Source organism: Heterodontus francisci, chromosome 40 (assembly GCF_036365525.1).
Source record: "Heterodontus francisci isolate sHetFra1 chromosome 40, sHetFra1.hap1, whole genome shotgun sequence".
In the NCBI taxonomy this organism is placed as follows: Eukaryota; Metazoa; Chordata; class Chondrichthyes; order Heterodontiformes; family Heterodontidae; genus Heterodontus; species Heterodontus francisci.
Window position 1 is genome coordinate 5716318 of NC_090410.1, and position 16736 is coordinate 5733053.

A 16736-nucleotide genomic window follows, 5' to 3' on the forward strand; every position below is an offset into this window, starting at 1 on the left:
CCCTCTCTCTCTCTCTCTCTCTCTCTCGCGCGCGCTCGCTGTCAGTCACCCGCCCCTCTCTCGCTCAGTCACAGGCTTCGCCCGCCCTCTCCCTCTCTGTCAAGTCACAGGCTTCGCCCCGCCCTCTCTCTCTATCAGTCACCGACTTCGCCCCGCCCCTCTCTCCGTCAGTCACAGGCTTCGCCCCGCCCCCTCTCTCTGTCAGTCACAGGCTTCGCCCCGCCCCCTCTCTCTGTCAGTCACAGGCTTCGCCCCGCCCCTTTCCTGCCCCTCCCCTCACACTGTTTGCATTGGACCATCCCAGTGTCCCCAACCCAATTAAAAATAATTTAGCAAAATTCCTTCATTTTTTTCTTAGAGAACCACAAACAATAAACGCCCACAGGATTAGAGAGAAAAAGGAAACTTATCAAAATTACTTCCAGTGCCATAGAAGTAGGAGGATGGTGTAGGTGAATGCATGGCTGGAAAGTTGGTGCAGGAGGGAGAGTTTTAGATTCCTGTGACATTGGGACTGGTTCTGGGACCTGTACAGGCCGGACAGGTTTCACCTCAACAGAGTTGGGACCAACAGCTTTGTGCGGTAGTTTGATAGTTGGGGAGGGTTTAACTTAACTTGGCAGGGGTGTGGGAACCAGGAGGCAACATTAGAGAGGAAAAACAAGGTGACAAAGAATTGGGAGCACAAATAGCCCTCGAGTAAGAAATAGTAAGGCATTAAGTAGAGGGAATGCAATAAGATCGAAATTAGGTTTTTTGTTTATGTATGTGAATGCATGGAATGTGGTAAATAAAGTTGGTAAGCTGCAGGCACAGAGAGCCATGTGGAAATATGACATTGTGGTGGTAATAGAAACGTGGCTCAGAAAAGGGTAGGACTGGGTACTAAATATTCCTCGATATGAGATGTTTGCAAAAGATAGGGAAGGAAAGAAAGGGGGGGGGTGGCAGTATTGATTAAGGAGAAATATTATAGTGCTGGAGAGAGAGGATTTCCTAGAAGGGTCAAGCACAGAATCTATTTGGTTAGAGTTAAGAAAAAATAGAGTTACCTTTACATAAGTGGGTGCATTCTATAGGCAACCAACTATTGGGAAAGATATAGAGGAACAAATTTGCAAGGAAATTACAGAGAGGTGCAAAAAATATTGAGTAGTTATAATGGGGGACTTTAATTTTCCTAATATAGACTGGGATAGTTGTAGTCTAAAGGGCAGAGGGTAGTATGAGATTCTGAAGTATGTTCAGGAGAATTTTCTAAATCAGTTTCCAGTCCAACAAGGAAGAAGGCATTGCAGAATCTAGTTCTAGGGAATGAGGTGGACCAAGTGGATCAAGTATCAGTTGGGGAACATTTAGAAGACGGTGTTTAGGACAGGTTTATGGAAAAGGATGAGGAGCAATCCAGAGTAAAAATAATTAATTGGGAGAGGGGCAATTTCAAAGGGGTGAGAATGGATCTGTCCCAGGTAAATTGGAATCAAAGCTAGGCAGGCAAAACTGTAACAGAACAAGGTGCTGCCTTTGAAGAGGAGATGGTTCAGGTGCATTCAAGTTACATTCCCATGAGGCGGAAGGTAGGACAAACAAAGGTAGAGCTCCCTGGATAATGAAAGAGGTAGAGAGTAAGATGAAGCAGAAAAGGGGTGCCTATTACAGATGTCAGATTGACTATTCAAGTGAGATCTAGGCTGAATATAGGGAGTTTAGAGGGAAGTGAAAAATGAATGAGAAGAAAAGAGAGAATGTGAGAAGAGACAGGCAGCTAACATGAAAGGGAATCCAAATATCCTCTATAGATGTAAAAAATAATAAGGTGGTAAAAGGAGAAGTAGGATTAATTAGGGACGGAAAAGAGGATTTACACATGAAGGTAGAAGGCAAAATGTGTACTTTGCATCTGTCAAGGAAGAAGATGCTGCCCAAGTCAAAGTGAAAGGGGAGGCATTTGAGATACTGGTTGGGATTAAAATTGATAAACAGGAGGTGTTAGGCCGGTTGTACTTAAAGTTGATAAGTCACCAGGATCAGTGACAGTTACTGGCATGCAATCGATGGACTGAATGGCCTCCTTCTGTGCCATAAATGACTCTATGACTCTGTGGATCGGATCAAATGCATCCGAGGATAATGAGGGAAGTAAAGTTGGAAATTGCACAGGCACTGGCCATAATTTTCCAATCCTCCTTAGATACAGGGGTGGTGACAGAGCACTGGAGAATTACAAATGTTACACCCTTGTTCAAAAAAGGATGCAAGGATAAACCCAGCAACTACAGGTCAGTCAGTTCAACCACAGTTGTAGGAAAGCTTTTAGAAATGATAATCCAGGACAAAATTAACAGTCACTTGGTCAAATATGGATTAATTAAGGAAAGTCAGCACGGATTTGTTAAGGGCAAATCATGTTTAACTAACTTGCTTCAGATGTTTAATGAGGTAACAGAGAAGGTTGATGAAGGTAATATGATTGATGTGGTGTACATGGACTTCCAAAAGGCATTTGATAAAGTGGCATGTAACAAGCTTGTCAGCAAAGCTAAAGTCCATAAAATAAAAGGGACAGTGGCAGCACGGATACGAAGTTGGTTGAGTGACAGGAAACAGAGAATAGTGCTGAACGATTGTTTTTCGGACTGGAGGAATGACTGCTACATAGTAGGATTCCCCCAGGGATTGTAATTGCTTTGCTTGATATCTATTAATGACCTAGACTTGAGTGTGCAGGACAAATTTTAAAATTTGAGGATGACACAAAACTTAGAAGTATTGTGAACTTTGAGGAGGGCAGAGATAGACTTCAAGAGGTCATAGACTGGTGGACACATGGCAGATGAAATTTAGTGCAGAGAAGTGTGAAGTGATTCATTTTGGGAGGTAGAATAAGGAGAAGCAATATAAAATAAAGGATACAATTCTAAAATGGCTGCTGGAGGTATATGTACACAAATTGTTGAAGGTGGCAGGGCAGGTTAAGAAAGTGGTTAATAAAGCAGAAGGCATCCTGGGTTTTATAAATAGGGGCAAAAATTGCAAAAGCAAGGAGGTTGTAGTGAACATTTGTAGAACACTGGTTTGTCCTCAACTGGAGTATTGTGTCCAAATCTAGGCTACACACTTTAGGAAGGATGTAAAAGCATAAGAGAGGGTGCAGAAAAGATTTACAAGAAAGGCTTCCGGGATGAGGGACTTCAGTTATGAGGATAGATTGGAGAAGCTTTAGAGAAGAGAAGGCTGAGAGGAGATTTGATAGAGGTGTTCAAAATCATGAGGGGGCTGGACAGAGCAGATATGGAGAAACTGTTTCCAATGGCAGACGGGTTGAGAACCAGAGGACATCAAATTAAGGTGAAATGCAAATGAATCAAAGGCGACATGAGGAAAGCCGTCTTATGTAGCGAGTGATTAGGATCTGGAATGCACTACCTAAGACTGTGGGCAACACACTTTAGGCAGATTTAATCATAGCTTTCAAAAGGGTATTGGATAATTATTTGAAGAGAAGGAAATTGCAGGGCTTTGGGGAAATGCCAGGGGAGTGGGACTAGCTGAGGTGCTGTTACAGAGAGCCAGCACAACACGATGGAGTGAATGGCCTCCTGTAATCATTCTATGATTCTAAAATCATAATATTTTGCTCTATCAGGTCACGTGCCTGAGTGTTGCGGGATGGTTTGAGTGAAATGCCCCTGCAGTTTGAGGTTATATTAATCTCGCTGGAGGATATAAACTCTTTTATTCCGCACAAAATAAAAATCTGCATCGACAGCTGGTGAGTTTGAGCTATTTTGTACCAAAAATATCTGGCTCAAAAATATAGATCTGTTAAACACAAAATGCAACGAAAATGCGAAATTCTATTTGTCCCCAATAATTTGCCTGTTAATTTGAAAGTCATATATGAACCAATTATATGTTATAAATTATCATTAATAATAGAGGTTTCGTTTAATGTTCTCCTGGGCAGTTGACAGGGTGGAACTTTAGAACCGGGATTAGTTTCCCCGAAATCGGACCCTGTTGAGGGGCGGAATTGGTCCGTCGTTTTATTGGGTTCCGGGTTGTAAAAGTTTTGAGTTACTCGACAAAATCTTGGTGGATAAAAAACGGAGACGGAGGCGGCCGCGGGTAAAATGTGAGGCGATGGACGGGAAAGACTGAAAAGGGTGGAAGGTAAAACATAGAATAATATCGATTGGCTGGAGGAGGGGGAGGGGTGGTTCAGGTCGCTGAGGCCTTCACAGCCTCAACTCCCAGGCCTGGGATTTAACCCCCAATTCCAGTTAATTCAGAATTCCCAGGTTTTGTGGAAATGATTTCCAGTCAGGTTATTGCACAAAACAAATCCTTTCTCTTTCCCCACCACCAAAAATAATCAGCAGGAGCCTGGAACATCTAATTTGAAATAGACAGTGAGATCACAGTCAAAGTCTAATAATTCTAGTATGTGTGTGTTTATATTAGCTCTTAGGAATGTTAGGAGTGAGATTTATAGAATTGGAAAACGTGAGACTGAGAGCAACTCCATTAAAAATATACAGAAAATATGGAATGCTAGAAATCTGATTTTTTTTTTTAAAAGTGCAACAGGGCAGTCAATGTCTGAAAGAGAAAGTTTATGATTTCATTTAAGATAGAATTCCTGTCCTGAAGTTGGGATCGCTCTGGCCATCAGATAAGCCTCCTGCTGTGCTGTGAGCGTCTATGTGTCTTGCATTGGACTTGGGCCTGCTCTGCATTTCTAGCACTTTCCATTTTTAATCCAGGAACGAATCTCCTCCCGCAGTTGGGCTGTCATTTTTTTTTTACACTTGTTATAGTAAACAGCATAATTAATAGGAAAATTATATTATTCATAGGCTCACAAACACAAGATTTCTTGGAAATTGCTCCAACCATGAGTGATCCTCCACCAGATGCTGTCACTCAGGAAGCCAATGCACAGATGGAGGAGATCCTCATAATTTCCAGTGAGGGTTCTGCCACCCTCATTGAGGTTGAGCAACAGAATCAGCCCACTGCTGTTGCTTCCCCAGGGGAGATTGCAGACGCAGCCGAATTTTTGGAGGAGCTTTCTGACCAGCAAGAAGATGCCATGGATGCTTCGCTAAACAGCATGTTTCATACAATTGCCAGTAGCAAGGCTCAGATCAAGAGCCAGCAGAAGGACGAGCCTGATCTTGTGTATGACCAGAAGCTGGACATCATCAAGGATCTTTTCTGGTGTAAGCCGGTGGTGTTCCTGGAACGTTTTCACAAAATCATCAGAGAAGAGCATCTGGTCTGTTTCAATCATTTGGCTGGCAACTATGAAGTTACTTTTTACAGTAATGAAATTAAAAAGTTTTCAATGAAGAAAGCTGCCCGAACAAATGTTCGCAACAAGAGGTATGCGGCCCTGCAGCAGCTGATTAAAGGTGATGTGTAAAAAGGTGTTTTTTTTTTTTACCTATTTTTAGGAAGGTGCTGCCTCTTGCTGGTGCTGTTAGTCCCTCCTGTATTTCCCCAACAATATTTCTCACACTAGACAGTGAGAATCGAGGAGTAATTCAACCATGGAAGGCATCACACCTGAGTGCAATCTTAAAAACACTGATAACATTATGATTTAGTTGGGAAGGTTCCCTTTGCATTCGTTGGAACATTTTTTACGTTTGTTGAGCTTTTAGTTTGATTGGACTGCGTTTCACTTTCTTATATTAACGATGCCCTAAAAGGCATTCTGTTGGCCCATTAAAATAAGTTTATCCTAACCCAATAATAGTATACTTTTACTTTCCAGCATAGATCCCTTGATATTGCCCCTAGGAGTATCCTCTTCCCTAGCCATTGGATATGAGGTCCAACTCCAGCTGTGGTTGTGATCAACAAATGCCATAAACTGATTGGCACCTTTTGTGTCTCTACCCCTGATGGTTTGGGAAAGATAGGAAACTTGCCATATGGTGGATCATGGGCATCAACCCCAGATTGCCATTTCAGGCACAGAATGCTGGCGCAGTGGTTAGCACCGCAGCCTCACAGTTCCAGCGACCTGGGTTCAATTCTGGGTAGTGCCTGCGTGGAGTTTGCAAGTTCTCCCTGTGAACTGCGTGGGTTTTCGCCGGGTGCTCCGGTTTCCTCCCACAGCCAAAGACTTGCAGGTTGATAGGTAAATTGGCCACTGTAAATTGCCCCTAGTGTAGGTAGGTGGTAGGAGAACGGTGGGGATGTGGTAGGGAATATGGGATTAATGTAAGATTAGTATAAATGGGTGGTTGATGGTCGGCACAGACTCGGTGGGCCGAAGGGCCTGTTTCAGTGCTGTATCTCTAAACTAAATTTCCAAAAACTTAGTAATTTATGACAGTAGTTCGAAGCCAAACCCTGGCTTTTTGCTGGTGTCACAAGCCCTGGTGTTTCTTCAAAAATCCTCACCAAGAAATGTGGAAGAAGTGAAGACAAGGACATAACTGATATATGTTGAGCAAGGACACTTAAAACACAAAAATCATCAATCTCACCACATCCCTGTTAATTCCATATACACCAGTGAGTACCACATGAATTGAATATTATTGCCTGTATACTTTCATGCCAAGATTCCATAAATATTGACATTTTTTAGCATTATTTCCCTCCTCCGAGCCCATTGTAATATAATTTTTGATGAATTTATGTGCTTATCCATTTCCTAGGAATGCAATGGTTTCCTCTCTTTATTTTGTATCCAGTGTCAACATCAAGCACTTCCTGGTACAATATAAATCGAAGCTCCCTCTAATATATCTCAGCAGTATTTCTCAACTCCACCAGGCTCCTTGAGTGAGCTTGCTAGTTTTGTATCAGATAATTGTTAGTTTTATGGCTGCAGATTTGTATCCAGTAGGAACTGAGATTAAATTCTTTCTCCGATTCATTTGATTTACATCTTTGTTGTAAACAGAAAAAGGGAGATATTCATCTCATTCTCTCAGCTGGAATCGAAACCAGGTTGTTGGATGTTATAACCCACTGCTTCACCTCACCTCCTGTTTCACAGCGATTTATAAATAGACTAATTTATTTAATCTATCTATCTTTATCTTCACACCCGTTGGAACCCACTCGTGACCCCCTCTGTTTACGTTTGCTCCAGACATTCCCAATTTTGTTGCACTCTCATTTTCTAATCATGTTGCCCTTTTTAAAAAAAAAATAAATAAATTCCAGAGCAAAAGAAAAAGTAGATTAACATTTCTCCTCTCAATTTGTTCTTTTGGATGGGCAATGGTCTATTTTCCCCTTTCCTGGTCACCGACCTGAAACATTAACTGTTTCTCTGAACATAGATGATGCAAAAACCTGCTGAGTGTTTCCAGCATTTTCTGTTTTTATTCCCCCTTCTTGACCCATGTTTGTAGCTAATTGCTGAAGGAGAAATAGACAATTTTCCTTGTTTTGCCTAAAGGAATAACTGCAGCAGCTTTTTCCCTTTTACATTTAAAAATGCAAGAAATTTACAGTACAGACGGGGCTCATCTGGCCCGTTATGTTTGTCGGCTCTAAAACAAAAGAGATTATCTGGATAATGATGGCCATGAAACCATTGTCAATTGTAAAAACCCGCCTGGTTCATGAATGTCCTTTAGGTAAGGAAATCTGCTGTCCTTACCTGGTCTGGCCTACATGTGACTCCAGACCCACAGCAATGTGGTTGACTCTTACGTGCCCTCTGAAATGGCCTAGCAAGCCACTCAGTTGTATCTAACCGCTACGAAGTCAATAAAAATAAATGAAACCAGACGGACCACCCGGCATCGACCTAGGCACTGGAAACGACAACGGCAAACCCAGCCCTGTCGACCCTGCAAAGTCCTCCTTATTAAAATCTGGGGGCTTGTGCCAAAGTTGGGAGAGCTGTCCCACAGACTAGTCAAGCAACAGCCTGACATAGTCATACTCACAGAATCATACCTGACAGACAATGTCCCAGACACAGCCATAACCATCCCCGGCAGGATATACCCAGCAGAGGTGGTGGCACAGTGGTATACAGTAGGGAGGGAGTTGCCCTGGGTGTCCTCAACATCGCGTCCGGACCCCTTGAAGTCTCATGGCATCATATCAAACATGGGCAAGGAAACCTCCTGTTGATTACCACCTACTGCCCTCCCTCAGCTGATGAGTCAGTACTCCTCCATGTTGAAAAGCACTTGGATGAAGCACCGAGGGTGGTGAGGGCACAGAATGTACTCTGGGTGGGGGATTTCAATGTCCATCACCAAGAGTGTCTTGGTAGCACCACTACTGACCGAGCTGGCCGAGTCCTAAAGGACATAGCTGCTAGACTGGGTCTGCGGCAGGTGGTGAGGGAACCAACAAGAGGGGTAAACATACTTGACCTCGTCCTCACCAATCTGCCTGCTGCAGATACATCTGTCTATGACAGTATTGGTAGGAATGACCACCGCACAGTCCTTGTGGAGACAAAGTCCCGCCTTCAAATTGAGGATACCCTCCTTCGTGTTGTGTGGCACGACCACCGTGCTAAATGGGATAGATTTCGAACAGATCTAGCAATGCAAAACTGGGCATCCATGAGGTGCTGTGGGCCATCAGCAGCAGCAGAATTGTACTCAACCACAATCTGTAACCTCATGGCCCGGCATATTCCCCTCTCTACCATTACCATCAAGCCAGGAGACCAACCCTGGTTCAATGAAGAGTGCAAGACTGCATGCCAGGAGCAGCACCAAACATACCTCAAAATGAGGTGTCAACCTGGTGAAGCTACAACACAGGACTATCTGTGTGCCAAACTATGTAAGCAGCATGCGATAGACAGAGCTAAGTGGTCCCATAACCAACGGATCAGATCTAAGCTCTGTGGTCCTGCCACATCCAGCCGTGAATGGTGGTGGACAATTAAACAACTAACTGGAAGAGGTGGCTCCACAAATATCCCCATCCTCAATGGGAAGCCCAGCACATCAGTGCGAAAGATAAGGCTGAAGCATTTGCAGCAATCTTCAGCCAGAAGTGCCGGGTTGATGATCCATCTGCACAGTGGCGCAGTGGTTAGCACTGCAGCCTCACAGCTGCAAGGACCCGGGTTCGATTCTGGGTACTGCCTGTGTGGAGTTTGCAAGTTCTCCCTGTGTCTGCGTGGGTTTTCTCCGGGTGCTCCGGTTTCCTCCCACAAGCCAAAAGACTTGCAGGTTGGTAGGTAAATTGGCCATTATAAATTGTCACTAGTATAGGTAGGTGGTAGGGAAATATAGGGACAGGTGGGGATGTTTGGAAGGAATATGGGATTAGTGTAGGATTAGTATAAATGGGTGGTTGACGGTCGGCACAGACTCGGTGGGCCGAAGGGCCTGTTTCAGTGCTGTATCTCTAATCTAATCTAATCTCGGCCTCCTCCTGAAGTCCCCAGCATCACAGATGCCAGACTTCAGCCAATTCAATTCACTCCCCAAAATATCAATAAACGACTGAAGGCAATGGATACTGCAAAGGCTATGGGCTCTGACAATATTCCGGCAATAGTACTGAAAACATTCACTCCCTCCACCACCGGCGCAGAGTGGCAGCAGTGTGTACCATCTGCAAGATGCACTGCAGCAATGCACCAAGGCTCTTTCAACAGCACCTTCCAAACCCGCGACCTCTACCAACTAGAAGGACAAGGGCAGCAAATGCATGGGAACACCACCACCTGCAAGTTCCCCTCCAAGTCACACACCATCCTGACTTGGAATTATATCACTGTCGCTGGGTCAAAATCCTAGAACTCCCTTCCTCACAGCACTGTGGATATACCTACCCCAAATGGACTGCAGCAGTTCAAGAAGGCAGCTCACCACCACCTTCTCGAGGGCAATTAGGGATGGGCAATAAATGCTGGCCTAGGCAGTGACGCCCACATCCCATGAATGAATAATAAAAAAAAAACCATATATTCTATCCTCCTTTCTTGAAAGTATTGGAATACCCTTATAGTAAAGCCAACAACCCTTCAGTACAGTATTTACTTGACCATTGTTTATGTGTGGGCTATGACAGTGAATATTTGACCAGTAAAAATGAGCTTTACCCAATTATTTGGACCTTCCCTATGCTATCATGCTTAGATAAACGTAACTTCTCTTTACTTTCGTAGGATTCACAGGAAATTCAAATGTTTATCTCAGCCCAAATTGAGGTTTAAACATGGGTTTTCCAATAGTTTTGCAGCATTCCTTACAATTCAGAATTAGTTTTTGTCTCTTGAATAAAATAACTTGTATTTCTATAGTGACTTTCATGACCATAGGATGTCCCAAAGTGCTTTACAGCCAATGAAATACTTCTGGAATGTTGGAAATACAGCAGCCAATTTGCGCGTAGCCCGGTCCTGCAAACAGCAAGGCGATAAATGATCAGATAATCTATTCTAGTGATAAATATTAGCCAGGACTCTGACGAGAACTCCCCTGCTCTTCGGAGTAGTGCCACGGGTCATTTATGTCCACCTAAGAGGGCAGACAGAACCTTGGTTTAATGTCTTATCCGAAAGACGGCACCTCCGATAGCGCAGCACTCCCTCAGTATTGGCACTGTGTGTGTCAGCCTGGACTTTGTGCTCCATTCTCTGGAGAATGCACCGATAGATGCCTTCGCTAATGTAATCCTTTCGTCTTTCCCTATAGACGGGGAGTATTTCAGCGACGAGCAGATGCGGACTCGAGATCCTCTGCTTTACGAGCAGTATATTAGACAGTACATGACGGAGGAGGAGCTATTGGCTGAGAACAGCAAAAACCTGAGCAGTGCGATGTGTTTGTCTGACCTGCTGATGAGCACTTATCAAGAAAAGATTGTGCAGGAAAGGCTCCAGTGGCAACAGGAAAGGGAGGATGCCTGCGTGGAGGAGGAAGAGGAAGATGAGGAGGAAGGTCTGTTTCTATCTCTGTGTTATTGGCCGTGAAAACAAGACTAAACATTAGAAAGCTGTTTTTTCACTAATATTTTCTCCCCTCCTCTACTGAAGTTTGTACTCTTATGTTATCATAGTACCATGCCCAAGAGGCAAGTCATCACGTTTTAGGTCCAGATGTGAATATTGGCAGGCTATTTAAATGTTGGTGGGGGGCATCACAGCAGAGTCTGATTCTGTCCTAATTGAGTATTAATTGAACAGTTACCAGGAGCAACAAACCCGATGTGAATGTTGACTCCTTACTTTGGGGATACTGAGGTCAAATTGAGGGAACGGTAGCATAGAGGTTATGTTACTGGACAAGTGATCTGAGACATGAGTTCAAATTCCTCCAATGCAGCTGGGGAATTTAAATTCAATTAATCAAATAAATCCGGAATTAGAAGCTAGTACCAGTAATGGTGACCATGTAACTACCAGAGTGTCATAAAAACCCTTCTGATTCTGGTCCTCTTTGGGACAGAGGAGGTTGAGGGAAGACCTAATTGTAGTGTATAAAATTATGATGGGTCTAGATAGAGTGGATAGGAAGACCCTACTCCCATTGGTTGAGGGATCCATAACCAGGGGGCATAGATTGAGTGTAAGAGGAAGGAGATTTAGAGGGATTTATTGAAGTTTTTTTCACCCAGAGGGTGGTGGGGATCTGGAACTCACTGCCTGAAAGGATGGTAGAGGCAGAAACCCTCATAACATGTAAAATAACACACTTGTATGTGTACTTGAAGTGCCGTAACCTACAAGGTTACAGACGAAGAGCTGGAAAGTGGGAATAGGCTGGATGGCTACTTGTCGGCTGCCGCAGATATGATGGGCCGAATGGCCTCCTTCCCTGCTGTAAATTTGTGATTCAATGTCCTTTAGGGAAGGAAATCCTTACCAGATCTGGCTGATGTGACCTTAATTGCTACTCAATTAAGGGCAATTAAGGATGGGCAATAAATGCTGGCCTAGCCAGCGACGCCCACATGTAATGAGGGAATTAAAAAGGATGTGAGTTTTGTGTTGTGACACTGATGCACCTGTTTCCATCTAGATGACAACCCGGAGTCTAAAACTGCAGACTGGGTACCCAGTGATGATGAGAGGACCATGCTGAGGGAGGAATTTGTAAGCCGCATGTACCAGCGCTTCTTGGATGGGGAAGACGGAGACTTTGATTACAGGTGAGCACCATTTAGAATCATAGAGAGAGTAGAATCACACAGCACAGGAGGAGGCTGTTTGGCCCCTCCTGTCTGTGCCAGCTCTTTGAAAGAGCAATCCCATTAGCCCCACTCCCATGTTGATTAATTTTCGGGTTTTAAACCAAACTCCTGATCCAAACACATTCCTCCTTCCTGACAATATCCCTCTAGATTCCAGCTTTTCGTTCCCATAACTATTCTGTCTCTCTCTGTTGATAATCACAATGATTAATACTTCTCTAAATTTCCCCTCTTAGTTCCCACTATGCATCGACTTTGCTTTTATCGGCTTCTCTTCCTTGTTGGTACCATGATTCAGTTCATCACCTCACATTCTCATTCTATCCCTGTTAAAATCTTTATCTCCCTCAGTCTTCCTTCTTTCCTACCATCTGCGAGTTTTTGAAACGCGAACTTTTTGTCTGCTGACCACTAGTCTTGATTTACCACGTTGGCTGTGCCATAAAATAATATCCAGCGTTATAGGACTGGCCCTGACCTCATGTTTTTTTTTAAAAAAACATTATTATTCACTTTCTCTATGTACTCCGGTCCATTTTTTTTTTTGATAAATGCTTGTCAGATTTTGTTCTTGTCTAGAACCTTGAAAATAATCTTTTAGATTGACCAAAAAGAAACTGTTTATCATATCACTGCCCCAGTAACAGTGTAATTTGGTAAACTGGCTTGGCATCCTCATGTCTCTGAACCACTTTGGGATGTTTCTATGCTAAATGTGCCCTGTGTCAGCTGTGGCTCAGTGGGTAGCACTCTGGCCTCTGAGCCAGAAGGTTGTGGGTTCAAGGCTGACGCTCCAGTACAATACTGAGGGTGTGCTGCACTGCCAGCAGTCCTGTTTTTGAGGTGAGACATTAAACTGAGGCCCCTTTTGCTTTCTCTGGAGGATGTAAGAGATGCCATGAAACTATTCAAAGAAGAGCAGAGGTGTTCTCCCTGGGTACCTAGGACTTAACCCTGGACCAATAACGAAAACAGATTATTTTACAATTATCGCATTGCTGTGGGAGCTTGCTGTGCGCAACTTGACTGCCACGTTTCCTACATTGCAACAGTGACTACACGTGAAAAGTACTTTATTGACTGTATTTGGGACGTCCCAAGGTTGCTATATAAATGCAAGTACTTTCTTTCCACTTTTGTCATTATTCGCTGTACGGGTTCACGCAGGAGGAGTAGCCATTTGGGCAAGTGAGCAAAGGGCTTTACCTCAGCATTCACAGCGTTTTAGGGGAGGAGAAAAAGCAAATTCTGTATAGGAAACCTCCGCTAACACTTACTCTAAGACCCACTCTCCTTTCAGTGCTGTTGATGATAACCCAGATTTTGACAACCTTGACATCGTGAGTCGTGATGAAGAGGAGCGATACTTTGACGAGGAGGAGCCAGTGGAAATTGAAGATATGGAGATGGACAGGGAATGACGGGATTAAACGTTCTTCAATTTATGTGGGTTTTTTTTGTAATTTTAGATTTTACAACATTTCCAAACTGCCTTTGTTTTTTTAGAGACTGTTAGAGAAGATCCACATAGTTTTGTGTACATCGTATCACTAAACCATGAAGTCGTTAATCTCTCCTCTTCCCCATATTCTTAATAACTGTTTGGTTTCTGTTGTGCTGGACTCAAATTTCTTTTAGTTTAATGTACAAAAGAGGATGAAACTGCTGACGGACATGAAACAGCTCAGTGATGAATTGCATCACCAGTTTCCATGTTTCATTCCTGATCCATGAGGAGTTAGCTGAAAGAAGGATTGGTGTTCATCATTTGGGCCCTACACCTCTTGGAGAGGGAGGGCTATAATCAACCAGCTGTTCCCATTCCTGGTTGCTTTCGAGTGCCCTCTGTTTGTCATATGTGAATGTTTGATAAGGCACTCCTGAAATATGAAGCCCTCCACAGTAGACGATCCCGTCAACACGGTGTCTTGATTCAAAGCATTTGTAATCATAATATTGGCTTGTTTTACACTGTGAAACAAGAACATCTTTCTGACACAACTGAGTTTATTAACTTTTATAAGCCAGTTCCCTTACAGTTTTGGTTCAGAATATGAGAGAAAAACAATCTGGAGAAAGACAAACAAGTCCACGTATTCCTCTCCTGAAGGCACTGGCTCTTGTTGGGATACAGTGCCAGGGTATCTGTTGCCCTGTGATATCTCACCCGAGGCCATTCTTTCTAGCTGGTAAAGTGTCCGCAGTTTGCTTGGCAATGGGGAGCAGCACAGCTGAGCCCTGACCTTAAGTTTGCAAGTGCAGTTTCCGGCAGGGATCACTGGATGGTGATCAGAGTCGAAAACCCTGGGTGTATTTTTCTTCTTTTCATAGTCTGATCTATTGCTGACCCAGCTGATGTCTGCTAACTAGGCTTAGTGTAAGGATTGAACCCAGGGGCTTTTGGTCCGCATGGTTTAGAACAATATTGAGTGTGCGCTTACTAACAAGCCATGATGGATGGACAGTGCAGTGACGTGGCACAGTGATACTCCAACACACTGTATCGTGAGTGGCCGAATTCAGGTTAGCCACTGCAGCCCCTTTCCGTAGCAAATTCCTGGTCTCTAATACACAGCTGGGGTGAAGTGGGAAGGAGCTGAAGAGCTTATTACCCCAAATGAGGAACAGTGTGTCACACAGCTGCTCCTTGCGAACGGATACAAAACCGTATTGGCAGAGGAGACAAGTAGCTCACCCTCATCTGGTTGGCAATGGAGCTGCAAGGCCCCTGGAATAGGAGGGAATTTTGATAAGGCATTAATTATTTGGGTTCTCATCTGAAACACTATCATATCTCTTTCAGACACTCACTGACCTGGCATTACCAGCAGATTTAGTTTTCATCTCAGACTTCCTGCCTTTCCTTTCATATTAACAGTGTGCTGCACAGAATTAACATTAGTAATCAACCAGCTTTTTAAACCATATTAAGGTGATTAAGGGATTCAAATGTCTTTCATTAAATGTTTTACATTTTATTATTCATCCTGTTGCATTTTTCCCCATTTTAATTACTGTTTACAGTGGGGGTGTGTGTGTGAAGATTGCCCTGTTGTATAAACTAAAAATACAGTCCAGTCTGTGGCACAAAGAGTCTTGTTGGATAGTCAAAAAGGGATTATGTGTTGTCTAAATCTGCTTACTTACTTTTAGTAACTAGAGATTATTTGCATAGTAATCTGGAGGCGGGGGTAGCCAGCTGTGAATGATAGGGTATGGTAGTGTCGTGGTTATGTTACTGGACTAGTAATCCAGACAGCATGAGTTCATAATCCCACCAAGGAAGTTTTAGGAATTTGAATGTAAAATTTCAAAATAAAAAAACTGGTTTGATGCTGTCAGATTGCCGTAAAAACCGAACTGCTTCACTGATATCCTTTTTGGGAAGGAACCTGCCGTCCTTACCTAGGTCTGGGTCTGTATGTGACTCCAGTCCCACACCAACATGGTTGACTCTTAAATGCCCGTCTGAAGTGGCCAAGGAAGCCATAGGAACAGGAGCAGGCCATTTAGCCCCTTTAGCCTGATCTGCCATTCAGTGAGATCGTGGCTGATCTGTGACCTAACTCCATATTCCCACCTTTGCCCCATATCCGTTAATATCTTTGGTTCACAAAAAGCTATCAATCTCAGATTTAAAATTAACAATTGATCTACCATTAATTGCTGTTTGTAGAAGAGAGTTCCAAACTTCTACAAACTTTCGCTCCTGAAAGGTCCAGCTGTAATTTTAGACTGTGCCCCCAGTCCCAGACTCCCCAACTAGTGGAAACAGTTTCTCTCTGTCTACCCTATTTGTCACCCTTAATATCTTGAAAACTTTACCCCTCTGTTATATCAAACTTTGACCTTTGAGGCTTAGGCTCATCACTACTTCCTCAGGGCAGCGAGAGATGGGTATTGCCAGCGATGCCCAAGTCCTGAGAGTGATTTTTCTTTTTAAACTCCTGTTAAAAAGTTTAGTTCCCTTCTGTGGATTCTCTTTGCACCAATTCATTTGTACAGCAGTCACACTGAGGATTGGATCTTAATGTTTTGTATCATGTGTCACTTTTAAGATTCCACCTGAATTCCAAAGTTACTTTAAATTTGGGCCTTTCACCCTTGAGAGGAGATGAGTAAACGGGGGGTTGGGAGAGGATGCAGGGGGACTTCATAGAGATTTGTTAGAAAACAGTACAAAAGAGATAAATCTAGAATATTACTAACTAAACCCAACACCATAGGACAAGAGGCTCAAACTGAAGAAAGGCAAGGGTATGGTGTATTGTGGAATGTTCTTTGCACAGGGTGTGAAACACATGCTCTGGGCTTGGGACAGTGCAGGTACAAGCTTGGAATCACTTAAGAAACAGATGGTGTTATGAGGGTCTATTTTTTTTTTCTTGGTGAATGAACTAAATGGTCAAATGATCTTTCTCATCAAAATCTATTTTGTGCTCTAACACTGGAGTGCTCTCAATGACTGTTAAGTGAAAGAGTTTGGAAGGAGGGAGCGAGCAAGGGGAAATCAGTTAGTTTGCTGCTCCTAATTGCTACCTAGTGACCCTGATGGAAAGTCAGAGGGTGTGTGAATGTTAGATGAA

General features: G+C 43.4%; 1 protein-coding gene across 1 annotated transcript; it reads left to right on the forward strand.

Annotated features, from left to right (window-relative positions):
• The first annotated feature begins 4011 nt into the window (after positions 1-4011).
• Positions 4012-15241, forward strand: ccdc97 (coiled-coil domain containing 97). Its single transcript, XM_068018891.1, has 5 exons — positions 4012-4173; positions 4860-5417; positions 10653-10898; positions 11979-12108; positions 13451-15241. The coding sequence occupies exons 2-5, from the start codon at positions 4898-4900 to the stop codon at positions 13569-13571; spliced, it is 1017 nt and encodes a 338-aa protein (XP_067874992.1). The 5' UTR covers positions 4012-4173; positions 4860-4897; the 3' UTR covers positions 13572-15241.
• Positions 15242-16736: the final 1495 nt, after the last annotated feature.